This window comes from Alligator mississippiensis, chromosome 14, assembly GCF_030867095.1.
Source record: "Alligator mississippiensis isolate rAllMis1 chromosome 14, rAllMis1, whole genome shotgun sequence".
In the NCBI taxonomy this organism is placed as follows: domain Eukaryota; kingdom Metazoa; phylum Chordata; order Crocodylia; family Alligatoridae; genus Alligator; species Alligator mississippiensis.
The window spans coordinates 13,674,494-13,701,707 of NC_081837.1; the positions used below are offsets into that span (position 1 = coordinate 13,674,494).

General features: G+C 47.6%; 1 protein-coding gene across 2 annotated transcripts in view; it reads right to left on the reverse strand.

Annotated features, from left to right (window-relative positions):
* The window catches only part of CLIP2 (CAP-Gly domain containing linker protein 2), a 111,141-nt gene that overhangs the window by 21,920 nt on the left and 62,007 nt on the right, over positions 1-27,214 (reverse strand). Inside the window, exons 4-9 of one of the 2 annotated variants that reach the window (XM_019493382.2) lie at positions 16,114-16,238; positions 8,643-8,856; positions 7,397-7,594; positions 6,000-6,103; positions 3,361-3,421; positions 178-282 (exon numbers count right to left, since the gene is read on the reverse strand). In XM_019493382.2, the coding sequence (XP_019348927.1) occupies positions 178-282; positions 3,361-3,421; positions 6,000-6,103; positions 7,397-7,594; positions 8,643-8,856; positions 16,114-16,238 (807 nt within the window). The remainder of the gene's footprint in view (positions 1-177; positions 283-3,360; positions 3,422-5,999; positions 6,104-7,396; positions 7,595-8,642; positions 8,857-16,113; positions 16,239-27,214) is intronic. The other variant, XM_014608098.3, reaches the window with a different exon arrangement.

Consider the following 27,214-nt stretch of genomic DNA (forward strand, 5'->3'; position numbering starts at 1 on the left):
TTTCCAGAAGGGAGAGCAAATAAAATTAAAAAATAAAATAAAAGTCATGGAAGCCCAAACTCAAACCAAAACCAACGTAAAACAAAAATAAACCAAATCCAAAGCAAGGCATTGCTGGCATCAATGCAGCTGGCAAGCACATTGTTCTGCAGGCAGGGTAAGTGGGGCTGGGATTACCCTGGTATCCTCTAATTCTTTGAGGAGTTTTTCAGCCTGTGCCTTCTCAAACAGCAGGCTCTGCTCGAGCTCCCGTATTCGGGCATGCTCCAACTGCGTCTGAGTCTGGTCACACATAGGGAAAAAAGAACAACATGGGAGAAAGAGCAGAAAGAGAAAGAGAGGGGAAGAGAGAGAGAGAGAGAGAGAGAGAAAAGGCTGCAACATCATCTTCAGTACAAGACAAGGAAAGGCAGTTCACAACAGAAAGAAAATAAAGGTCTCAACAGGCAGGAAAACTCATCCAAACAAAAATCAGTTACTAAGGGATTTTACATGGTACCTGTGGTGGCTATTTAGGATCCAGTGGAGTCTTTGATCAGCCCCAATGCAGGATGGCACCTCTCTATCCCAGAGGACTGCTTACTTGCTTTCCTCAATTCGGGCCCCGAGTTGGATGAGTCTAGTAGCCAAAATTCACCCAAAGCAGAGTCCCAAGATTTGTGTCCCAGTAAAGTTTATCTTAAAGGGAATCAAGTGATGACACACAGATTTTCTGCTGGATCTCTGCAAGACTGTCAATTTGAGTGTTTCTCTCGGCACAATGGCTAGCTGCACACTACCATGTGCTGGGAACAATTTGGAAATCTCATTCATCTTTTGCTATGAACAGAGCATTTGACCTGTGCAGGAGTTGACCAGTGCAGGTTCCACTGTACAAAGCATACTGAAAATACCAGAAACATATATAAATCAGGGAAATTTAACTCCAAAGTATTTCAGTGCTTTGCATTTACACAGCACCTTTACCTAAGGTTTCAAAATGATTTTCAAACTTGAATCATCTCACAATAGTCCTGTAAGGTAAGGGAAGTATAAAGTGTAATTATGCCCATTATACAGTTGGGTAAAATGAGGAACAGAAAGGTTAAGACACTTACGCAACTTCCTTGCCAGAGCCATGACTAGGACCCAGGACTTTTGGTTCAATGCCCCATTCTTTAATGACCAAACACTCGTTCGTTATCGGTAGCACAGTTAACTAAAGCACATCAGCAATGGCCACCGATGATATCATGTAAATTCCCCGTACAGAAAGGGGAAAATAAACACATGCAAACATCAGCTGTCATATTTTTAACTCTCAAAAATATTTTTTTTATTGGAGCAAAGTTGATCCACCAACACCACTGGGACTATATTATTATTCAAATTCTTCTAGGCAATTTCCTGTTCTTTGCTTTCTACTTTGTTGTTGGCTTTCCCCACACCCATGTCAAAGCTAAATTGAGGGGTTTGTTTTATCTTATGTTTCCTTTTTCTTTTTTCTGTTCTTTTTTTTGGTGGCTCTGCTTCTGGGAATGGAAGAAGTTTCAGGGTGGACAAATCTGGAAAATATTATTTGACATTTTCAAACACAGTAAAAATCAGGGCAGCCAGTTATATTTAGGACACTTCAGATTTTGTGTGGTTTCCTTGACCACAGATGAGGTCCCGAAAACAAGCCTCCAAGCCCTATCGAGTGCTCCAAAGAATCGAGTAAAGGAAAGAAGTAGGCTGGATATTTATTATGGAAAAGGTGGGGAAAACTGTCATCTTGTTGAATCTCTCCTCCCCTTCCCCCTTGGGCCAGATTCCATAAAGAGTGCTATTAATTCTGAATTATTCCATTATTTTCAATGGAGTCACTATGAATTTACACTGGTAATATAGCCCAGTGTCTCTAAATGAACATTCATATACATAGATCATCAAAATTACCTCCACTAGTAGCTCTCAGTCCATTTTGCTTATGGTACCAATATACCTCCCTGTTCTGCACAGAGTCAGGAATATATAACCTAAGCATGGGCTCTTTTGCTGACCAGCTGCAAAACTATTCTAGGAATCTTGCAACAAAAAGGTCTCATACCGGGTTCTGGACATAGGTACTTATGTAAAACTTTGCACGAGCAGCCTCGCTCCCTCTTCCATGAACTCTACTGATAGCCAATTTTTATGATTTTCATGTAGGGGTACATGAAAACCATAAAAACAAAGGGAAGACACTTAAATGAACTTCACAACCTTAAACATGGCTTCAAATCGAGGCTAGAATGAAAGCTTGTGTCAACTCTGACATCATACCCATTGCTTTCTTCCGCCGTAATTAGGCTAGACCAAAATACCTAAATCCAGAGCATCCCTGAAATTTAAGGAAGTTCACCACTGATCTTTACAACTCAGACTGAACGATAACAATAATTGCTACCTACAAAATGCAAAAATTCTTGAAGACCCTTCTTCAATAAACTGACTTGCATCATAGAGCAGCCCTATACACTGTACTTGCTCAAAACAGAGACCAAGGCCTAAAAGAGCCACAGTGAACAAATGAACCTGTCACTGCTACAGGTGATCTCCTCCAGGCACGGGATGTGTGGAGAAGCAGGACGCCTGGAGGCTATGCACATTTATGTGTTTGAAAGAAAAGATCTGCCTTGTGCAATCTTCAGAGTCTGACTTCCATGTTGTGTCTCTTGCTTACAGTTGCTCCATCTGCCAAATAATGCAGAAATTCCCTATCTAATAATATCCTTAACTAGGAGATGCTTGTGCCTCCACAGCTTGTCACCTTGCTAGAGCCATACAACACACTTCACAAACAGCTATGTGCCAGTGCCGTTATCCCTGTGCACGTGCAGACCACTAGCCCTTCTGAAATACAAAGGGCATCTCAACGTTGAGTGAGAGGATGACTTCATGGGAAGGACTAAGGACGTGTGGCATTGTACCTAGAAAGGAACTGGAACATCACAGCTCTCGTGCAATACAAGACCACGTGCTTTACAGAGCCCATTAGGAACCAGTGGCAGCGGGGATAGTGGCTGCACTGCCAAGCCAGCCTACAGTAAGAATACATATGTTACAAGGCATTTACACACATGCACAGCTTAATTCATGTGTACTGTGACATGACCGAGTGCCTCGTTTAGAAACCATGCTTTAGCGCTGCATGGGTCTCTAGGATTCCCAGTGCCCAATTAACAGATGAGAGAAACTTTTTCTTCTATGGCATTCAACACCGGTGACACCCTGTAATGAATCATCAGCCTCCCCGCAGCAACATATTTTGCTCAGCACTGGGCAAAAGGCAGCAGAGATTGCCAGAGACAACAGTCGAATGCAGGCACAGTTTCAGACCCGCACGTTGCAGTGAATTACCTCCAGATCACCCTTGGTAATGGACTCCTCCTCCACACGGAACTGCAGGTCCTCCACTTTCCTAGAGGGACAGGGGAGAAAAGGCCAGAGTCAGCAACACTGGGACTGGGATTGTATCACCAAGCAGCTGGCACAAAAGGTCCCTGCATGACAAAAGGCTGGGAGCAGGAGGAGTTGGGCAAACCATGTACAAACTGCTCAGCACCAGCCAAGTACTTCTCATGGAAGTGATTCACTGGCCAAGGCTGCTTAATTAGCAAGCCTTATGCAAAGCAGACACAGTTCTTACTGTAATGTGCATGCCTGGCGACGCAAGCACTGGGCCATGTCGCCCTTCTACAGTGAACGTGGCTGCTCTGCATCCCCATATGGATACTGGAGGCACTGAAGGGGCAGCCAAACTTTTTGACTTGAATGCGCTGACATGCTGGGATTGAGTGCGGCTTCTTGGGCAACTAGTTGCTGCTGCATTTTGCAAGCCAGCACTGGGAAATCCCAGTGCCAAGCGTCAAAGCCTTCATGGCTGAATATGCAGACATTCAGGGTTTCTCCTTTCACAGCTGGCTATGGGCAATGCTTAATGGTCTCTGCTGGGGGCAATGATGAGCCGCACTGGCAGAAAAATTATCACAGGAGACACAAAAACTACAGAGGCGTATCACACAAACACGAAGACACAGGCTTGTGAGCATGCATGCAAACATCCCCACCCACCCCTGGTACCCTCTTCTACAAGATGCTGGTTTACAATATAAAATAACCCCACTAATTGTACAGTGGTCTTTCAATCCTCTTGGTAAATCCGATCTTCTTTGTTCTTTCATTTGATACAGTTTTTAAGAACAACATGTGGTAGATGTTGCCCTGGGAACCAGATGTAAAGACTCTGTGATTCTCTGCCACAGATAAAAATAACTCTCCTTCTACATCTCAAACTTTATAAACAACCTCTAAACCTCTTCTAATTAGAGGAGGCATCTGCTGCTGTTTAGGAGGGAACTCAGCTGTCTTGAGTTAGAAAACCTCCTGCCTCCTGTAACTTGGAAAAGGAGCTGCCTGCAGCAAACCTGGGAAGACTTGTGCAGGGAGCAACATTTTGTCAGTAGGAGCATCTTTCAAATGAAGGAACAGTGAGTCACTATTTTCCTTTCAATTATTAAACACACACAGAGAAATGTCTTTATACTCCCACAGAAGGCTTTTTATAAATGGAGGAGCCATTGAGATGACACAAACAGATCTTCACTCTCCGCCAAACAAGCCAATGCCCTCAATATCAAGCCCTGAGCGTCTCATACTAGCTCATGTACATGCACGGGGCTGGGTGGAGGAGCACGTCACACGGGACAGAGATGGTGCTTGGTTATCGGGGGTGAACTCCAGCTGGGATTTCCTCTTCCTTTGCACACACTCTAGGTCACAGAACTGCTTAGCCCAAGTCAGAGGGCATTTCTGTTCACTTTTCAACAGGGAACACTCTTATCTTGAACGCTGTGTCTGAGAGAATGGCTTTCTTGGTGTCTGGATGGCTGCTTTGGTTGCTTTTAATGATCAGATGCTACCCTCTTACTGCACTAGTTACCACTCACATACTTCCAGAGACGTTTGTGGCCACCCATGGTCAGCGCAGGCCCCAATAGCAATTGGACAATGTTGATACTCCATTCACTTCTCAGCTCTTTCCCAGCATGCTCAGCTCTTTAAGCCCCACTGCCCTAACATGGCTCATCTTGCAAGCACTTGCCTTCCAAAACACAGCAGAAGAGACAAAGATGCTGGAAGCCTAATCAGGATCTGACCATCTCTCTGGGCTTCCCAGGACACGATCATTCTCCATTATCCTTTTCCATCCTCTCAATAATGGCACGCAGGGCACTGTGCTATGAAGTTGCTAATGCAACATCTTGGTAGGCTCTTGTCCTTCACTACCTGCACCATCAGTGCAGAGATCAAGAAAGGAGTCCGCTTGCTACTTATTTCCAGGTATTAAGAGCCCGCTGTGCCAAGGCTTGACATTTGCACCTTATATTGCAACAGAACCTGCCTGAGCACCAGCTGGCATGCCAACTCGGTACAGTACCGTCAGCAGCCTCATCTTCATGTGTTTGAGGAAGACACCCTCCCTGTTGCCAATGGCAACTTAATTCACCTACTGAAAACCAAATAAATGTTTTCTGACAATGAATGATCTCATTCTGCAGCAGTGCTGGTCTGAACCAGCACATCCTTAATAGTCCCTTCCCCCAAAGACACTGGAGGAACATTTTTTCCCCTTAATATCAATGCATCAGAGCCCATCTCTGGCCCACATCAGGACCCCGACAGCAATGGAGTTCAGACTAGTGGAGCCGAAGAACCCTGTCACTGCCCAAGAAGAGACTGAGACCACATAGGGTGCTACTTGCATCCATCCTTTTACTGCTGTTTGCCACCGGATCCTTAATCCAGCATCAAACATGGATAATGTTCTTTGAAGCACTAGGTCCTGTTAAAGGTAAACTGGATCATCATCACAGGAGGGAGTAATCTCAGTGCTTTGCCCATAGCTCATAACCCATAGCTCCCTTGCCCTCTCCCTCCAGGGCAGCATGCTCTGCTTTTCTCCTTACACCCTTTCTATCCCCCCCTTGCTATCCTACCTTTTTTCCTCTTCCAGTTGGTTCAACAGCTCAAACTTTTCCTTTTGCATTCCATCCACCAGGGCTCGTGCACGCTGGAGATTCCCTTCTGCTTCGGTGACATACTGCAACAGAAGAAACCCCTCAAACCATGTAGCATTGACTATATTTGCAACATGTGGGTTTTAAATAGTTAGGGTTGACAGGTGTGGGAAATTATCCTTGTGAAGGTGCTTATCCTTAAAGACTGGATTTTCCAGGAAGCTCAGCAGGTCAAAAGAGAAGCATGCAAGTGTCTCTGCTGGACGCCAAACGGCTGGCCTATATTTCTGTGCCTAAATGGGACCTTTTGTAAAGCTTTTCCTGAGCTTATTTGAAAGCCCAACACTAGGTCTCCAAGCCAAATCCAGCCCAGGTAAGTCAAGACAAGAGCTGTATGTACCATCTGGAGCCAACATTTTATCTGATCACTGCATTAGTTTGTTCTGCTCGTCCATTATCAGAGAAGAAAGTCTGATGTTTATTAATAGACTTGTTGCACACAATTGTTTGGTAACTTCTTTGTGCAAGTGTTTACTGGAGTGGAGAGAAGGGGAGGGTTAGGGCATAGACCTGCGCGACAGGTGAACGATGAGAGCAAAGGTGTAAGTAATGGAGGTTCGAGTGGAGTCCAGGTTACTGCTGTTATGAGGGATGTGTGATTTGGAAGATGGGGCACATGGCCTCGGTCCTGCTCTGATGGGACAACAGGAGGACAGAATTCACCGCAGGAACAGCCAGTATCCACACCCGGGTGGACATACTCCAGTTCAGAAATGAAAGTTTATGCACTTACGGCCTTTCCCCAACACTCACACGAACAAAACACCAGCTGCACAAATGTCCAGCCTCCCATGGAAATGGTGCCGCACTATTTTCTCAATTGTTCACTCAGGATGAGGCTCCAAAGTTTATGCTCAACTCAGCGCCCTACGTGAAACAACCTTCAAGCCTCCAGTTCAGTATCTGGCAGCAACCCAAGAATACCGCAGCACATTTGCTTGCCGGCAGGGTCAGCAGGGAGCCCATGGAGCAAGCGGCCCAAGGAGAAAAACCCCTTTTCGTCATTAGACTAGTTCCCACCCTCTCAAACTTCAGACATGTTGATCAGGCATGAAAGTGTAGCTCATGTGTATGCCATGTGCTATCCCTTATCCTGATGCATACTTTGGTGTCCACAATGGGCAGCCAGGACCAAGGACGGCATCAAGCCAGTGATGTATTGTCAGGGTATGTGCTCCTGGGGCCAAGAATTTACCACCCATCAGCATAAGCACAGTTCTCCCAGTGTATACAATGCTTATATATCAGTGCTGTGCCTTTTGCCAGCACCAGCTCTATGGGATGGATGCTCTCTAACAGGAAGCATAGGACTTTACCTGCTCATGCTGGGCCTTCAGGATGGCAATTTCTTTCTCCACTTCACAGATGTGGCTGGTGGCCTTGGCAACCTCCGCTCTCTCCAGATCACGCTCAGCCAGCAGCTGCTCGATGTGCTGCTGCTTCTCCTTCAGTGCCTCCTGCAGGGCTGTGGTGCCAGAGATTTTCCGGGCATAGCGAGAGGATGTCTCTGTCAGCTGGAGAGGAAAGTTGAGATGTGAAGGGTCTAGAGCTGGGCTCTCCCCTCCCCACTTGGCTTCAAGCTGTCCAGTTCACACAGTGGGCTGAGATCTTTCTCGCAATGAGACCGAAGACCGCTGAACTAGAGGCTGCCTGCAGACAAGCTAGCTCTTCAGTACAGTGATGGGAATGGCAGCTCTCCAGGGACAGAAGTAGGGTGGGGCAGGACAGATCCCAATTACAAAAGAGAATACCCTCTCTCTCTTCACAAGCGTGTTTTGTCCCCGACTGCAGCCGAAGACATTCCAGACAAACTGAGCTCAGCTGAAAGGACTCTGCGCTCAGCTAGAGAACAAGCATGGGATAGCTGGACACGCTCCCAGGGACAGACGTCTCTATGACCCCCTTCCTCCGACAGCCGAGATAACAGATATTGATTACCCTCTAAATTCTGTAGCTAGAGTTTAATAAAATCTTGCATCTCCTGATGCCTATTTTTGTGAGGGAACTCCAAAGCACTACATCCAGGAGGCCTGGGAACTGCTTCCCTGCAGCAATGACATGGAGGCATTTCTGACACTGCAAGGAAGCAGCCGTTTAATAGAACAGCTACGCCTCCATTTAGGAGAGGAAGTTAAAGAGCACTGCAACCTAGCGGGTGTGCTTCAATCTAGGGGTGTACCCCCCTAGCAATGTAAGGGGCTTTTTTGAAGTCTAAGCACACCCCTGCAATCTAAGAGGCTTTTTCAGGAGGCTGAATGCAACCACAGCAAGTGAATGCCTGCATGTGGCATCCGAGCTAGGGTGCCTCCCCTTGCAAACAGCACTGGAGGATCATTAATGACTGTGTCGCCCCGCATTATAACTCTCACCCCGGTGGGAAGGAATTAAAATTGAAGGTCAGGTGTGGTGTTCCCACCCTTCCCCATTACTCATCTGACGGTAGCATAGCAGCAGCACTTAGGCACTTGCTGAAACACTGAGCTCCAGCCCTACTGCTGTGCAAGGCTGGAGCATGGGGAAGGGGGGTCCCAGGTTGCATAAACAGTGGAATGGCTCTCTCACCAGCCCGCTCCGGCTGGGTCTGCCCCCAACCGAGGATGCCACAGAGCTGACAGAGCTGATGGACGAACTGCTGGGGCTATGGGTCAGGGCAGACACTCCCATGGCCATCCGCTTGCTCTTCTTCGCTTTGGCAGGACTGGTGGATGGGAACCCAATACGGATCACTTTGTGAATGGGAGCGAAGAGGCCAAACTTGGGGGGGCACTGGAAGTACCTGGAGTATGAGACAGAAAAAGAGAAATGGGGAGTCAAAAAGGGTGCAGCCCTCCTGTTCCTCAGACTGGGCAAAACCAATGCTCAACTGAGAACCAGGAAACGCACAAACTTTGCTCTTTGGCTTATCACTTCAGCCTGAACGGCCCCCTCCCCAGGGCTGTGCTCCAACGTGGTTCCAGGGGCTAGGAACATTTCCCTTCCCGGGTGTTTTGAGGGGAAAGGGTTAAAAGCACCTATCCCAGAAGCACAGGCCCCAAATCCAGGTTTGCTTACATGGGAAAACTGCACTGATACAAGCAGGTGGATCCCACTGTGCGCTCAGACCCTGCTTGCAACAACACAAACACATTACTTCCATTGTCAATGAAAGCCAGGCCAGATTTGTTTGTTAGGATTTTTGGGTGGAAACCTTCCCCTCTAGAGTATTTTTCCAACTGACTCTGTAGCTAGAGACCCAACACTGGCCAGATGCATTTCACTCCTGTACGAAATGAGCTAGGGAGACAATAAGCAAGCTGAGTAGCTGGCAAGCAACATACAGGGGGCCAAGTCTCATTTATACCGAGACCCTTTTTCACAGAGTTGACATCAAGGCCCCTTTGCACTCCCAGCACGCTGGCATAGAGCTTTAGAGCAAATGAGGATGTGTCTTTGCCTTGTAGCAGCTTTTCTGAGCAATATAGGATTGTGTTACTAATGCAGGAATGGCAGGGACAGCTCAGTCCAGCCATCTAAAATAAAAAACTGAACTTTAAAAACAAATTGCAAAGGACAGATGTGCCTTAAGGATTTGGCTAGGTGTAAACAATACTAATCAGTGCTCTGGTTTTTCACAGGGGTTGCAGCGAGGTTGTTAGGGGTCCAGCCAGCCCTGCTCCAGTGCCCCATCCTTTAATATTTCCCCAGCGGTTCATCCTCATCATGAACCTTTGGGAAATGACTCTCAAACCAGATGCAGCAGTGATCCAGCAGAGAAGGGTCTGGTGGAAGAGGTCTATAAAGAGCTAAAAGCATTTAGGAACTTGCCCCTAGATCAGAGCAGCAGAGTGAAAGGGAACCCTAAAACTTGCTTGCATTAATAAACCATGTCTTCAGGAAAGGGGCTGAAGGAAATCCTGGTGTGGTGCTGGCTCTCCACTAGCTTAGCAAAGCATCACTCCAGCCCAACATTGTTAGATGCTGATCAGTCTGCCACAAGGGGAGGAGGAAGAAGGAAAGGATGAGAAGTCCTGGCATTTCCTTTAACATGAGCACAATAAGCCACCAACTCCCACGCCATCATCATCTGAGGGCAAGGCAGCCCTGTCAACACCCATTCCCCTTTTTCCCCTTAGCCTTGCTGCCTATAGAGAAGCAAAAAATCATCATGATAAACCCAGAGCAGAGACTTGCTTTCATTTCACAGCAAACCACTGCATGCTGAATCAGGCCTACAAAGCCATTTTCTTGCCCTCCACTTCAAACTTAGCCAACTCCTGCCCAGTGAGACTCCTTCCCCTTTGCCCACCACAGAACAAACCCTAGCATCCTGCACTCTCAGGCCCATCTCTTCAACTTGGATAGTGTTTCATGGTGTCCTGGTCACAGAAGAGTTGTTCACATAAATATAAATCAGGGTCTTCTCACCTCTACAAACGCCAGCTACCCCTTACTCTTGCGGAAGCAGCTGCACCTCTCCTAACTCACCATAAGCAAGTCTTCAAGTGCTTGATCCAGAAGACTTTTTGAAGTCCTTCGGCATCTTCCCACTGATTTCCAAGAGCTTTGGATCAGACTGTAGAGCACAGCATTGGGGATGGCTCTTTTCCCCCACCGAAATTCCTCTGAGATACTACTCAGACAGGGAAACATGATGATTGCAATGGGTTGGGTACCAGTTAGCATTCAGGCTCCTGTGTACTTGGATGAGCTGCCAAGAAAGAGGGGCATTCTAGGAGGCCTGTCTGCTAGCCAGGGTAGCATCAAGTCTCCAAGAGCAAAAATGATGTGGCACATGCCCTGCAGGTATTCCCTGGCCTGATTTACAGTGAGGCAGCAGAGCCGAGACACATGCACTGGAAGGAAGAGACTTAAACCATAATAAGGCTACTCCTGCTATGAAGAGAGAATTTCCTCCAAAGCAGAGATTGTGGGAGAAGGGGGAAAGAGTCAGCATATTAAAGTTTCCAAATCAAAACAACAAAATGGAAAAATCCATGCTGACAGAAGATGCCTCTGTTTCACTGCTGCCTCTTCCACATGCGATTAATAAAAGGCAAGGACGAGTGAGAACAAGGAAAACATAAAAAAAAACTAGGAAAACTAGAAAGAGATAGTGAAGAAGATAATACAGAAGGGAGAAACGGAGAGTGTAAAATTAAGAAGCAAGCTCATTTCTCCAATTACAAGCCTGGGAGCTGGGCATCAGTCGAACCTTTATCTACTCCCAGGAGCAGGTAGGTCCCAGTTAGGGGCTTCTTTTGGAAGGCCAGTGCCAGGAACCCACATTGCCAGAAACTAGGGGACTTGTTTGAAGCTGATCTGCTGAAGCCATGATCACTCTGCCACTCATCTGCTGCCGCTTAGCAAGTACAACTAGACAGCATCCACGTGTCACGTCCCCTGGCTTCAGTGCAGCAGGCCACACAGACAATACCATCTGGTTTGAGAGTCATTTCCCAATGGTTCAAGATGAGGATGAACCACTGGGGAACTATAAAAAGATGGGGCAAAAACAACAAACCAACCCACCCCAGCTCTCCTACATGAACACAAAATACTTCCCAGTTAATAAGAACTAGCAGCAAACAAACCAGGCCAATATGAAGATTAACATTAACTGATCTTCAGATGGCGAGTTCAGGATTCTTGGCATAACACATCCTCTCTCTCCAGATGTGAGCAGCTGCTCCAAAATCGGCCTAGCATTTGTGTAATGGTTTGTTAAGTGTTGGCAGCAACGTGCATGTCCCCAGCAGATCCCTGTGCGTATGGGAGGCTATAAGAACAGCCAGCTCCCATCCAGAGGAGAAAGTGATTCATTTGCAAGCATCTGTTCCAGCCTGATTTTTTTTCAAGACCATCTGAAAAAAAAAAAAACAACCTCCAAAAAACCCAGCACAACCATCACCACTGCTCCAGCCTCTCTGCTGGCTGCCAACACAGGCCTGCAGCTTGGAAAACCAGTAGTTTTTGAGGGCTGATTTCATTACAGATCAGATGACTAAGGTGGAAAATCAACTGGGCTTTAACACACCAGCCAAAACCCTGCTCAGCAGCAGGCTGATGAAGTAAGCTCTGTAAAGAAAGGCTGGGAATAGTCCCCCATTCCCAGGCTTTCTGTACAGAGCTTACTTACTTACTGTACACAGCCCATTACCACTACACTGCTGGCTTGATCTTGGTCTAGACTGGTAGCAACAGCCACTAAATATCACCTGAGGCCTGAGCTACAGTCTTGTGCCATTAATACCCTCTCTTTCCTCCACCAGTCATCAACAGGGAATCAATCCACCACCATGAGCATGTAAAGTGAAGGGTTCTTCCCCTTTAGTTAGGTGAGTAACTCTCCGAACTTCCAGTATTAATAGGCCCTTGATGTTCATTAGTGCAGGCCAATTCCACAGAAGTTAAGCATGTGTCCCGTGGAGACTGCAAATTGTTAAAGGGGAAACCGCAGGCAAATTGGTTGGGAAACAAAAATTAACCCTTAGCATTTGGGGCACAACGTTGTCAAGATCTGCAAATGCTTTATGAACGCATTTTACTGCAACTGGAGTGACATGGAAAGGGAGAGGTTGAAATTCAGGGGTTCACAAAATGTTGCTAAGGGTCATATAATAACAAGGACAAAGGCAGAGGAAGGTAAAATAAAGTGGTAGGGATGCACCAACATAAGAGCTGGCGAATAAATGGAAAGTTGGCATGCCTCAGTGCAGAAACTAACAGGCCTCATTCTTCCCTGTTATCCCAGAAAGCCAGAAGCAGGTCAGGGAATTTCACCAGTGTAAATGAGGAGAGAACGGGCCCAATGTGCCAGCACTGTCCTCTGGCATTGCACACGCTGCTCTGCCCTTCCGCCACAATTTGGGGCTTGATTCGCTGCCACAGGTCAAGGGAGGTAGGCTCTACAGCCCCTGCGGCATCGTGGCAGATGGGGACAGCTTTGACAACACAGGTGTTGGCCTGCAGTGATGGGCAAGGGCTGCTCTTGCCACTGGTTTTTGCTGGGGGAGGATAGTTTTAAACTTGTTTCAGCATGCACCAGCTTTGCCCTTTCCCCACCCCGATTAATCCTGGCAGCCTACAGGAACTGGAGCCATATCTGACTTATCCCATTAAAAGGATAAGTTTTCTCTCTCTCAAGGAAAGCCAAGTACTTGGCATCAAGAGCCCTTTGCTCTCACCTCCTACTGCAGCCCCCAGTCACTTCCACCTGCCTTCTCCCCTCCCCAAAGCCACCCACCCGGGCCTGGCTCTTCTTGCACTGGCAGATTCCTACAGTGGAAACACCACCCCTCTGGTGCTACCCTGGACCAACCTGTAGTCTTCGGTGTCCCAAAACCATCTTTTCATTTGGAGATCGGTGTGATGTGCATGAGGCCACCAGAAGGAGGCACTGTTTTAATTTGCATGAAGTTAATTCATTGCAAAAGCAACAGGAATTCACCCAGCATTGACACAAAACAAACCAGGGTGAGAGACTGAGATGGATCACTAGATGGCAACAGTTAGCAAAGCCGAGAAACACATTGTTCCTGTCCGTGTCCAAGGACTCAGGTAGGACAAGCGCAAGGACAAGGAACAAAAAGGTGGTGATGGCATGCTGATGTTTCCTGGAAGGCATCTGAAAGGGGCTGGCTGCTAATGCAGAGGGACTGGATAGTTCAGAAGCAAAGCAAAAGGTGTGTTTTTAGCAAGCTGGCTTTTCTCCAGAGGCTTCAATGTTAAAGCCTGCAAGGGCTGTAAGCTGCACAGTGAAGGACATTAAGGCACGGAAAATCAGAAGGTCAGACTCATGCGCCAAGGGCGGACCGAGACAGCGCTGCCCAGCAAGTGGCCATAATGTGAAGAGGGCAATGCAAGGATGGCTGGAGAAACCATCAGCGCCGGGTCTGCTGCTGCTGTGCCAGGGATGCGTGGTCGCTACGCTGCGTTAGCAGAGAGTGCTGTGGATTGCCTGCATCCCTGGCAAATCAGGAGAGCAGATCCTTTATTGCGGCGTATTACTGGCTGCCCTCCTCCTGTTTAATTGACAAACTTGATCCACTAGCTTCACCACTCTTATTATCCCCGCTCCCCTCTGTGGGGCTGAACAGACACCTGGTGCAGAGCCTGTGGCTTGTGAAGGGGGAGAAAGACTGGCAGCAAGGACACCTAGGTGAAAGAGGCCCCACATTCACCTGTACCAACCCTGACTGGCCTGGTGCTCTTTCCTGCTCAGGGCAGGGGGTCGGACTCAACCCTTCCACCCAAACATCTATGATGGTCCTGAAGAGGAAAGGCAAACCCCTGATCACAGCTAGGCCAAGCCCCAGAAAGCAGAAAAATGGCTGCACATTCTCTTATAGGCAGGCAAAAGGTGTTGGCAGAGCCAGAGCCCTGGCATCCAGCTTTAAGTGGAGACCAAACACGCCTTGTGTTTTCCTCCCTTACTTTATACCTTCCCAGCATTATTTTGGAGCAGTTTTAAAGTAAAAGTGTAGTTGCTCTGCTACTGGGTGGCAAAGTGCACATTGCCTCTCCGTCCTTGCTGGACCAGACAACCCTCTTCTTCTGGTCATTTCCTGGTTTGCTGCAATGTCCTCATGTGGGAATGGGACAAGCCATTCCTCTTTTACAGATCTACGCTTGGCCACAAATACAGATGCAAAATAAATTATCATTACTCCTGAAATCAAAACCTCTTGAATTACTGACAGTTTCCTGCTATTTTTCAAGTTACTTCCAACCCCTACCATAAGTTTCCATGAAGGCCTGAAGGAATAATAATGTTCCATCATACTGTTGTTGCTATAACTAGTACATTCATTACTACCATAATCAGTCTCCCTGTTGGCTACTGTTCTTTACAGCTATGGACAGAACAAGACCAGGGATGGACAACAGCTAGCTGCACTTTAGGGAACACCTGAAAAGTTAGAGATAGACCAACTATTTTACACACACCCAAAATCTCAGCTGAAACTTCCCCAAAATTCAAAGCAAGCAATCAAGCCCTTATCTTGGGCTTAAAAGGTTAGATAATTTTCCTTGCTTCCTATTCCCACAAGTGGAGCCACTGAAGTATTGTCAGCTGTTGGTTCCAACAGTATTTTTGGTAAATGAGGAATGAGTAGCGCTCCCGTGGGAGCTGAAGAAGTCAAGGGTAACTCACAATCTGAGGATTGTTCCCACCGCTAATGTGAAGCATGAACAAAACATGCCCCACCAACAGTCTTAGACTATCCTACTCGGTTTTACAGATCATAAAGGTCATCTGACCCAAACCCCTGCATGCAAAAGGTGAATGTAGTTTGGAAGAATTCATAAACTGCTTTAAGGTTCACCCAGTCCCCAGCTGATCCTTTTGATCCTTTCAACTTTGCCCAGCAGCAGCCTGCTAAAAATACACTGCTGCAAAAACCAGCTGATGTGCCTTCTACATTCGGAGGTCGCAAGTGCCATCTGCAAACAGATGTTGTGCTGCAGAATTACTGTGAGGCTGGAGCAAAAGACTTAATCAACCATTCTTTCAGGGCTTGCTAGAAGCCTGGCTCCCAGAAAGGAGAGAGAGACACCTGGCATGTTCAGAAGATCTTGTGTCCTCATTACAAGGCTGAAAGGACAATTTATGGCTTGAATAAGGGAAAGGAAAGATTTATTTTTATGGAACGAAGATATGATGATGGGTGGTCTTAAAGTCACAGCATTGCAGAAACCCCCAAAAAAAGGCAAGGAAGTAATCCCCAAAACAACTGTCATCTCCTTTTATCCATTCTCTCTTCCCCCCACCCCTTATTGTTTGTTATCTACTGCTGCATGTGGTCCTGTTTTACAATACTCCAGATATGGGGCTTCCACAACTTCCCTTGGGAAACTATTTCAGCACCTGGAAGATCTCACAGCTAGAATATTTCCCCTGAAATCCAGCCTGGATGTTCCTGTGCTTACACTCAGAGCATATGCGCTACCTCTACTTGGTCAGACCAGCCCTAGCCAGGGGGCTGTACTGTCCCGTGTTACAGCAGTAGACATCAGACATCGTCTACTGGAGCGCAGCAAGTGCGTACAGTACCTTGTACCAGCGACTGCTCCATCGTTCTTCCCCAAGGGCTCATCCAGTTCCACTCCGCACCACTCTCCTTTGGCAAAGTCCGTCTCTCCCACATAGCGCACGACTCCCGTCTTTGTCCCACCGACCTGTTGATTACCAAGACACTGGAGGTTAAAACTGGACATACCAGCACCAGGAAGAACCAGGGGCAGGGGGATTCAAAATGAGATCCACAAGGGAAAAAAAAATATTAGCTACACAACATTGCTCTGTTTCACGTACAAAGCAGGCTCGAGTTCAGCGGATCATCGTTCCACATGTCCTCCAGCAATGATGACATCTCCCCAAGAGCCAAGGGGAGACATCTTCCCATGAACTCTCCAGTGCAGAGGTGGCTACATGCCTCATGGATGGGCAGAATGATAGTTTTGGCCTCCTCTAAATGGCAGGGACCAATTGATGACAGGTGGGATGACAAATTATGTCCAATCCAGCACTGAACCTACCTTATATCTAGGTCTTTTTCCCCTTAGAAAGCTTGTGTGGCTGTGTCAGTATTGCTAGATACCGGCAAACGCTCCCTAGCCAGAAGGGCCAGGTACGCATTTACAAACTTTCAAGTGAGGACAGTCTTCACCAGATGTCTGGACCAGGGGTGGGCAAAGTGGTGGATCCAGCCAGTGGCTGGACTTGCAGCAGCCCCTGCTGGTACCACTCCGGCCAGTCTCCAAGACCACCCCAGGGGCGGCGGGGCCATGACAGTGTGGGGCCAGGGTCTCCATGGAGCTGCTCCGGGACCAGAGCTGGGGCAGAGCTGCGATCTGCTACCTGCGTGCCCCTGCCCAGGGTGTGCGGGCAGGGGACTGCAGCTCTGCCCCGTCTCCAGCCTGCGCTGTCACTGCTGCAAGATCCTGGCCTTGACCCTGGAGCAGCTCCCCGCCCAGTCGTGCCAGTACCACTTGGGCCAGTCTCAGTGGAGACCCAGGGAGCACGGGGCCATCACAGCCCTGCTACTCCTGAGAGATGGTCAGAGCGATGTGGGCAGGGGCTGCTGGGAAGTGGAGTCTGCCACGAGCCCAATCCAGCCCAGGAACCAGACTTTGCCTGCCCTGGTCTGGACTGATGCCCAAATTCACACTTGCTGAGCCATGGTGAGACACCTCAACTGCTCCCCCATTGTGCCCTCTTCTCCTACTAAGGCTTAGGCCAATTCATTGATGACAATAAGCTATACTAACAACACGCTGTTATGCCTGGATAGGATACCTGAATAACCAGGTTAGTTACTTGAGGAGGGAGGAAAAGTATCATATCCATAACTGACAGCGACAGCAGCAAAAAGACTTTTTAAAGCTTACATTTGGCCTGGGAAAGAAATCAACCTGAGAAGCCATGCAATGTGCTATGCATGCATTTTGGACACTACCAGTAAAGTCTGTGCTGGACTGAGCAGGTTCTCTCTCTCAACACTGGATGCTCCTACAGGCTGACTTGTGTATCTGAGATGTCAGACTCTCTCAGGTGGATACACAGACCTCATACAAAATACAAAATTATTAACATTTTGAAGGGGATTCATCTCGATAGATTATATTTTGAGGGAAATCAGCTTCTTTAGAGTTTGTGTGATCAAAACAGGAATGTTACTGTAATTGCCTCTTCTCAACTAGTCGGGAAGAAACTAGTGTACGCTCTTTTAATTTTGCTGATGAATGTATGTTGAATGACAGGCTTTGTAACTAGTACAGATATATGCACATATATGTACGTGAGCAACTGAAGACCACAAGATGCGTAACCCCTGAAAGAAACAGTCAGGCCTAAACACCTCCAAAAAGATTTCTTATTAAAATATGCTCCGAGTTGCATGAGTGAAAATCTTCTGAAGCTTGCATGGTCATTATGGGTAACTAAGAACCATCAAACTTTTGCTGATCAAGAAGGACCTGTTAACGTCTGACTGGAATATTTTAGTTGGTGGGGGGTGGAAAGGGTCGGGCACTACACAAAAGATGAAGTTGCACAAGGAAGTTTCATATTCGTCTCTGAGGTTATGGTCCAGGCACTTGATAATAATTCAGGTTCAGTGTTAAGGCAGTAAGCCAAAATAAACTTGATTAACTTCAGTATAATTTTTTTCTGTTTGGATTTATGGCAGCCATCTTTCTAGACTTCTTAAAACGTAGCAAAATAGATAATTTTGTCTCCTTAGCTTCAGTAATAGAGTGGAATTAAGCACCCTGTTGATTGGAATTAAACTATCTGATGATTGGAGCATGATTTGCTACGGTCTGAATGCACATGCTGCTTTACTCTTAGTTTAAGTTAATATCTTGTTAGGAGCTTCACTTTGTTGAAAGGTTGTCTTTATTTTGTTAAGGCTTGTAATATAATCAAGATGCCAAGTCACATTTCTTGCAATGAGGACCCCAGAGCCAGAACCCTCCAGAGGCCTGGGGAGTTACCACGCAGCCAGCACAGAAGCACACAAACTCCTCCAATTGCTCTCAGACTCTCAGCGCTCTGCAGAGATCTACATCAGAAGGTCACAGCTTAACTATTAAGGAGGTAATAAACCCTGGTTCCCAGCCACCACAGATGCAGTTATATCAGCAGCATCACTATCCTCACCCAGAAAAGGAAACACTTAACTCCTCCGGTATAAGGACATCTCTGGACTCTGCACCTACATTAGAGAGAAGGGAGTAAAACCGCAGATAGAAGGGAATACCTTATTTCAGCAAAATAACTAAATAAATCACTAGAAACATTATAATTTGTAAAACTTTGAAGAGTAAATTCATCTTAAGACACCAAAACACAGAAATACAGCATGTCCTCTAAAGCAACTTGTTCCCATATTTCATTGTTTTTGCCACAACTTACTCTGGTGGCCTCTCCATAATGCATGGAAACATCCCTCGGGGCAATCCTATCCTCCGAGCCAAACTGACAGAGCTGTCCCACGCCACACAGAGCTCCCTTACTTCCACTGTGCCTGAAGAGACTTGGGGACAACATTAATAAATCCAATAAGGAGTAGTCAAGACTGTCACATTTGCATGCTGGCACTAGATCCAGGTACTGAATTTCTTGTAATTTGGCAGGTGTACAGAAGTGTGGATATGTGGCAAGCCCAGAAGATTCATCAGCCCTGATAAATCTACAATTCTATCTATCTCTATCTCTATCTCTATCTCTATCTCTATCTCTATCTCTATCTCTATCTCTATCTCTATCTCTATCTCTATCTCTATCTCTATCTCTATCTCTATCTCTATCTCTATCTCTATCTCTATCTCTATCTCTATCTCTATCTCTATCTCTATCTCTATCTCTATCTCTATCTCTATCTCTATCTCTATCTCTATCTCTATCTCTATCTCTATCTCTATCTCTATCTCTATCTCTATCTCTATCTCTATCTCTATCTCTATCTCTATCTCAGAAAGAGCCAGCTGGCAGGTTGCATCAGCCCATGAAGTGGTTGGTCTCATCAAAATCTAGGCATCTGTTTCCATCAGCCATTCAGATGAACTCTCAGCTGGGTCACCTTGGAACAAAAGGAAATGGGATGCCCAGGAAAACTGAAAGGGGAGGCTCTGTAAGGGAGGAAGGGATTTTGGCCCAGTGAATAAGGCATGAGAGGACTCCTGAGATCTTTTCACAGAAGCTCTGCTCTGTTTCTTCCTTGACTTGTTCTGCAACCAGTCCCGATAGCTTGCACTGCCTCAGTTTCCATTTCTGTACATTTGTTTTTTATGAAGTGCTCCAAGATCTGCGAGCCATGCAGAGCTAAGTATGTCAAAGCTTTAGGATCATTCATGCAGTCACTACGACCAGGCTGAAGTCCAGAGAACAGCTACTGTTTTGATATCACCATCTCATTAGGGGAACTGATACCAAGGGAGAGCATACACCTAGTATTTAGAGAGAGGTGACCATGGCTTGGGGGAATGGACTGCATCAGTGGGAGATGACCTTCCTGGCAAGCATATCACAACTTACTTCCACACCCTCCCCGAGTGCCACTCCAATCCCCTTCCCCTGCCTGATCGGTTGCATTCATAAAGCTGATGAAGTCAAGAGTGTCACATTTGCATGCTAGCACTAGGATGCTCCCTGTCCTGTCTGCTGCTCTGCTTCCTGCTCCCTGCCCTATCTGCCAGCATGCTGCCTTTCCTGCCCCTGGTCTGCCACATGCTACACACAATGGCTACCTGTGCCATTTGTGACACACGGGCCACAGGTTGGCTACTTCTGAACTAGAGGACCTCTGAAGGTCTCCTTCAGCCCCGTTTTCTATGACACAGTTGTACAAAAATCATAGGAGGCCAAGATCTGGACAATCCACTCACAAGCTTTGGTTCCCATCTCAAAAGTCTGCAGGTAATCCCATCTCCCCAACATCTGCATATTGCCGCACTCCGGGACTCAGACACCAAGTTACTCCGCTGAGCAAATGAAAGGTGCTGGACAGCTAGCACAAGATGTGAACCATGCAAAATGACATGACTTTGAAATGTTGAGAGGTTTTAAAAAAAAAAAGCTATTTTTGACCAGTGCACATCCTCCTGGCTTTTCAGCTTCAGGAAAAAATATTCAGGATGTTTCCCCAATCTTAACCCATCCCAACTCAGGAAGGCCATTGTTAGACTGAATTAAAATGGCCTCTGAGCCACACAGCTGAACTGTGGCCAAGTCTAACTCCCAATCAAAGACCTGAAACCTCCCCTTACCCCTGCTTACAGGTCATTTATTAAATAATATCTTCCTTACCCTGACCCCTCTCCAATTGTAAGGCTTTCCAATAATTTTGAAGTGAAGCCAAACAAAGAGGTTAATCTTGCAGTTCAGCTAGACAGAGCACAGAGCAAAGGGAAATGTGGGAAGCTAGTAAAAAAAACTAGCTATCCAACCCTCCCAACCCTTTGTGTCACTGACATTATATTCCTTCTCAAAAGGACAAAAGTAGATTCAAACTAGTACCCCACAGCTGAAGGACCATGATCTTAACCCTTCCAGACACCATCCTGCCATCCTCATTAAAGCTTCTAATGCATCCTTTCAACAATTTAGGCAGACTAGGACCAGATAATATTTCAACCTGACATCTACAAAAGAACAAGACTTGCCTTTTACCAGTCTTCTCTCTAATCTCTCTTTTTCTATTTTCCCTCTATTATCAGTTCTGTACTTACATATTCTTCCCTTTACCCCACACACCTAAATCTCCTCCCTCCAGTGCCACCCTCTAGGGCTCCACAGTGTCATCGTCAACAAAAGAGACCCTGAACCTGACACTGCAACCTGGGACAGCAAAGCTCGTCATCACCTGTCACGTGCAACTTGCTCAGTATGGTGGCCAGTAGGCCACTGCAGGTTGGGGACAAGTGAGGCAGAGTATTTAGCAGCCTACTATGAAGGTTCAATGTGTGCTACCCCATGCAGAGAGTTATGGGACAATAATAGTTAGTTCAAAAATTCACAACAGTTGGGGGCATCTGAGAGTAAGAAGCTGACCACCCAAAACCAAACGCTCGTGGCGCACGAGCCAAGTCCCGGAGGACTGGAAAAGGGCCAACGTGGTCCCCATTTTCAAAAGGGGAGGAAGGAGGACCCAGGCAACTATAGGCCAGTCAGTCTCACCTCCATCCTTGGCAAAGTCTTTGAAAAAATTATCAAGGCTCACATTTGTGAGAGCCCGGCAGGAAAAATTATGCTGAGGGGAAACCAGCACGGGTTCGTGGCAGGCAGATCGTGCCTGACCAATCTAGTCTCTTTCTATGACCAGGTTACGAAACGCCTGGACACAGGAGGAGGGGTGGATGTCGTATACTTAGACTTCAGGAAGGCCTTCGATACGGTATCCCACCCCATACTGGTGAACAAGTTAAGAGGCTGTGACATGGATGACTACACAGTCCGGTGGGTGGCGAATTGGCTGAAGGGTCGCACCCAGAGAGTCGTGGTAGATGGGTCGGTTTCGACCTGGAAGGGTGTGGGCAGTGGGGTCCCGCAGGGCTTGGTCTTTGGACCGATACTCTTTAATGTCTTCATCAGTGACTTGGACGAGGGAGTGAAGTGTACTCTGTCCAAGTTTGCACATGACACAAAGCTATGGGGGGAAGTGGACACGCCAGAGGGCAGGGAACAGCTGCAGGCAGACCTGGATAGGGTGCACAAGTGGGCAGAAAACAACAGGATGCAGTTCAACAAGGAGAAATGCAAAGTGCTGCACCTAGGGAGGAAAAATGTCCAGCACACCTACAGCCTAGGGAATGACCTGCTGGGTGGCACAGAGGTGGAGAGGGATCTTGGAGTCCTAGTGGACTCCAAGATGAACATGAGTCGGCAGTGTGACGAAGCCATCAAAAAAGCCAATGGCACTTTATCGTGCATCAGCAGATGCATGACGAATAGGTCCAAGGAGGTGATACTTCCCCTCTATCGGGCGCTGGTCAGACCGCAGTTGGAGTACTGCGTGCAATTCTGGGCGCCGCACTTCAAGAAGGATGCGGATAACCTGGAGAGGGTCCAGAGAAGGGCCACTCGTATGGTTGAGGGCCTGCAGACCAAGCCCTACGAGGAGAGACTAGAGAAACTGGACCTCTTCAGCCTCCGCAAGAGAAGGTTGAGAGGTGACCTTGTGGCCACCTATAAGTTCATCACGGGGGCACAGAAGGGAATTGGTGAGTATTTATTCACCAAGGCGCCCCCGGGGGTTACAAGAAATAATGTCCACAAGCTAGCAGAGAGCAGATTTAGACTGGACATAAGGAAGAACTTCTTCACAGTTCGAGTGGCCAAGGTCTGGAACGGGCTCCCAAGGGAGGTGGTGCTCTCCCCTCCCCTGGGGGTCTTCAAGAGGAGGTTAGATGAGTATCTAGCTGGGGTCATCTAGACCCAGCACTCTTTCCTGCTTATGCAGGGGGTCGGACTCGATGATCTATTGAGGTCCCTTCTGACCCTAACATCTATGAATCTATGAATCAGAGAGAGGCAAAGGCCCAGAGGATGCACTGGACCAGAAATTCAAGGAAGAGAAATTCAGGGGAATTTTATCCCCTGAAGCTGTGGGTGGTTTTTCTGAATACAGCAAACCTCTTCAGAGTCAGAGCTCTTCCCATCCCAGCTGAGTGTACAAATACAAGCACTTTTTTTTTTGCAGCTGATACACAAAGCTCCTGCATCTCTCTCTCTCAGGCAGCAATGAGAAAATAATCCTTCAGGATCCAGTGGGAGAGGAAATCCTAGAATTACAGCTTCTCCTCACGTGGCTGTTTCTTAGAAAGGCCTCCCACATTCATAACATGGCTGTCTCCACCTTAGGCCCCTGGCAACCCCTCCTTCATGGCAGGGCACAAGGAGAACACAAGCGTTTGCCAGCCCGCAGGCTGAAAGGCTGGTTAGGAAAGTGATTGTGCACGAGCGCACAGAGCTGCCCAAGGGTTAACGTGGCAGGAGGGTTCCTATGGGATGTTGCTCCTTTTACTCCCATTACAGCGAGGTTTAACACTTGCTTCTCCAGCCACAGTGTTAGCATTACATTTGGCACCATCATCTTTCACAGATGAAAGGAGGGGATGTTTTCCTGCCTCTCTTATCCAGGATTCAGTGATTAAGCATAACCCAATAACACCCCAGGATGTACAGGGCTCTCTGCCCCAGGGAACTACCCATCTAGTCGTTCATAGGCAGGGATTTCCTATAACTCCTGTAAGGACTAGGAGATGCTTTACTTACAGGCTGCTGAGCAAGCAGGCTTCAGACCAGTAGACCTGCAGTGACTTAGGCCTCGTCTACACTGGAGAGGTCAAGTGCACAGGTGGATGGAGCAAAAATTATTTGGGGGGGGGGCAGGAGCGGGGTGCTAAGCACGCGGTCGCATGCATGCACGCACATATGCTCCCTTCACCCAGCTGGTAAGTCTGTGGGGAAGGGGAGGGGAGCAGATCGAGGCCCCTGCAGTAAGGGAGGGAGCAGGGGCAAATGGGGCTCCAGCTGGGCTGGGTGGTGGGACAGTCAGAGCCCGGGTGGCTCATCCAGGGGTGCATGGGGACTCCTGCCACTGCGTGCACCCCAGCAGAGGCCCAAGGGGCACATGCCCCCCCAGTCTGTGCATAGGGCAGAGGCAGCTGCTCCTGTGCGCTGCACTTTGCCCCCTGCTGCAGCTGACCCAGGAGCAGCATGACACCATGCGCCTGCCACTGCTGGGCTGAGCTGCACCCCCTGCCCGCCCGGTGGCAGGATGCACATGGCATTGCACAGCTCCAAAGCCAGTGGCAATTCCATTCACCCCAGCCCCTGCTCCTACACCTGCCTGTGCCCCGCTCCCTCTCTCACTGTGAGGGCTTTGATCTGCACCCCCACACACCTTCCCTTTCACAGAATCAACTGGTATTTGCTTTCCATGCTGGGCAGCCAGTGATCCACACGTGGGGCTGTGATCCTGGCTGCGTGCGCACCCCTCTCCACCCCTGCTGCAGCTGTCCAGAGCCCATGGCTGGGGTGCCTTGCGGCCCTACCAACTGCCCCGTTTGGGGGAGCTGAGCCCCATTAGCCCCAGCCTTCTGCCGCCTATGGCCAAGTGTCTGTAAATGTCCCACCAGAGTAGAAAATGCCCCTGTGCCCATGCACGCCAACAAAATTGGTGGAATGTCTCCAGTAGCTTAGGGGGATTAGCTAGGATATGATTAACATTTAGATGCTTGTTATGCCTTTGCAAGCACAAGAGAATGGCACAACCGCTATGCAGTCAGTTCTGATTGCAATTCAACCCTGACTGCTCTCCACACTGACAGCACCCTCCCTCGGTGACCCTCACTGCCTCAGCTGAGAGCCCCAGCTCCTGCCAGCTCTCATGGTACTGGAGGGTGAGGGTTTTCCATGGGGACAGGAGGGGATATAAAAAGGGGCACCCTCCAGCAGGCAATACAAGCAGGGGGCCACTGGTGTAAAGTAAAGCCAGGCCATTTGGAATGAGATAGGCCACTTTGCTGGAAACCCAAAAGCAAAACAATCCAGATCAAGCTAATTGTTTTCTTTAAACCATAAGGGGATGGGAAAGTGTGTAATGGAAGAGGAAAGTTTTGTTTGTAATGAAGAGTGTCAATAGAAGGGCTGTGCTAGAAAAGAGGGAGAGAGCAGAGTTTCCTTGACACCCATCCCTGAGCTTGACTGCCCCTGAAATTCCCTCTGGGACCATCCCGCCTCACTTAACTCGTTCTAGCCCTGAGAGGGGTTTCTTACCCATGCACACTGTGCTTAGAGCTAATTGGACCCACCTCCTAGCACAACTAAATTATCAGTCCCTCCAAGTCTTATTGCAAGGCTTTCAACACCCAAGTCCAGGGTGACTCTGCAGAAGGAGTCCACATTCCTATAGAGCCTGCCACATGGTTAGGCTCACCAGCCAAGACACGGGGATGGTTGCAGATCATGGACTGATCTGAAAGCAGGTGATGAAATATTAATCATGTCTCCTCTGCAAGCACTATTTCCTTCGGCAGAAACAAAGAACAGGAGTGTTCTCCAGTCGGAGGCTGGTACAAGTGGATCTTGGCACACCCCTTCTGCTAAGGAGCCCCGTACTGCAGCACCTCCTCTCTTGGAAGCATGGAAGACATGCCCGATATACTAAAAATGGGAACGGCAGCATTTGTCATTGAGCAATACCTACTTCTGCCTCCCTGCACCTGGACTCCAGCGGTCTGAGGCACTGCCCAAGGCCAGCACATGGCAGCAGGGCGAGTGGGAGCCTCACAGATGAATGGAAGAGGCTCAGGGGCTACAGCTCTCCTCATTTTAAAGCTTTTAATGGAAATTATTTTTGACTCGGGGAGTAAAAGGCACTTTCTGGTTTCAGGCTGCCAGATAGAATTGATATTAAAAAAAAAAAAAAGCATCCGAAAAATGTGATTAGTGTATTCATGAGAAGCTTCTGTTATTTGCCAGGAACTAGTAGTTGCAATATACAGCACACAATAAGAAACACTTTGCAATGCACATCGGAGAAGAATCTGATTAAAATCCCTCTCAAAGGAGTCAACCCAGGGTCAATTTTCACCAGGCAGATACCCAGCTCAGCTAATTCCCGTGCTCATTTAGATGAGCTGCAATCTTCCATCTTCGTGGTCCTAGTGCTGTTGCTGTTACCTAAAGTTTTTCACCTCCAACAAGTTCTAAATCAGAGATTTTTATATCAGTCTAACCAGGACCCAGGGCAAATCCCAATAATACTAGGTGAGATCAGTTTTTTATCCAGTTATTTTCAGTCAAAGGAGTCCTCCATTAGGGGCTCCTCTGGGCAGCCCTTACTCTTACATTGTCTGTGTTTAAGACCTCATTCCCAATTAGGATTCAGGATGAAAACTCAAGGCAAGAACCCCTCTCCAGAGTACACTCCTTTTGCCTTGCTTTTCTTTGTTCATTTTGTTTTAATACACTGACAGACGGTGTGAACACTTACACGACCCACCACTGAAAAACATGGAACATAATCAGATGTCAGGAAAGTAACACACAGTTTAGTCTTGATTGCTTCTCTCAGATGGGGGAATGAAGAATTAATCTCTCCAAAGGGACGTGCAGCAGAGATCCGCTTCACAAACACAAAGAGAGTCAATTCTTTTCTTGCAAAACCTTATCATGAAATCTTGAATGATCGTCTGTCACACGGCGTACACAGGGCACCCAGTTCTCTGCCACAATGCATGGGTTTCAGCATAACACCACTGAAGTGCAGTGAAGAATCGGACTTTTTTTTGTAAGCCCAACAATTCACAATGCTTTATTCACACATTCAACTAAGGTTTCTGGACAGCGCAGGCCAATACATAACCTCTAAAATATCCTATACTAAATAGCCTTCTAATATAAACTACCATTAGTCAGCTTTCCAAGCACCACACCTATACACAGCAACATTTCTGTTGGGCCAGTGACACAAAAAATCCAGTTCCAAAGATGCCTGACCTGTACAACTCTTCTGCAGCACTTCTGCTCACTACCCTATCGTCCAGGGGACAGTGATAAGTATTAAGAGACAAAGCAGGCCTGTTAGAGAAGAAACCTATGGTGGTACAGGCAGTCCTCGGACTTACAACACAATTGGTTCCTG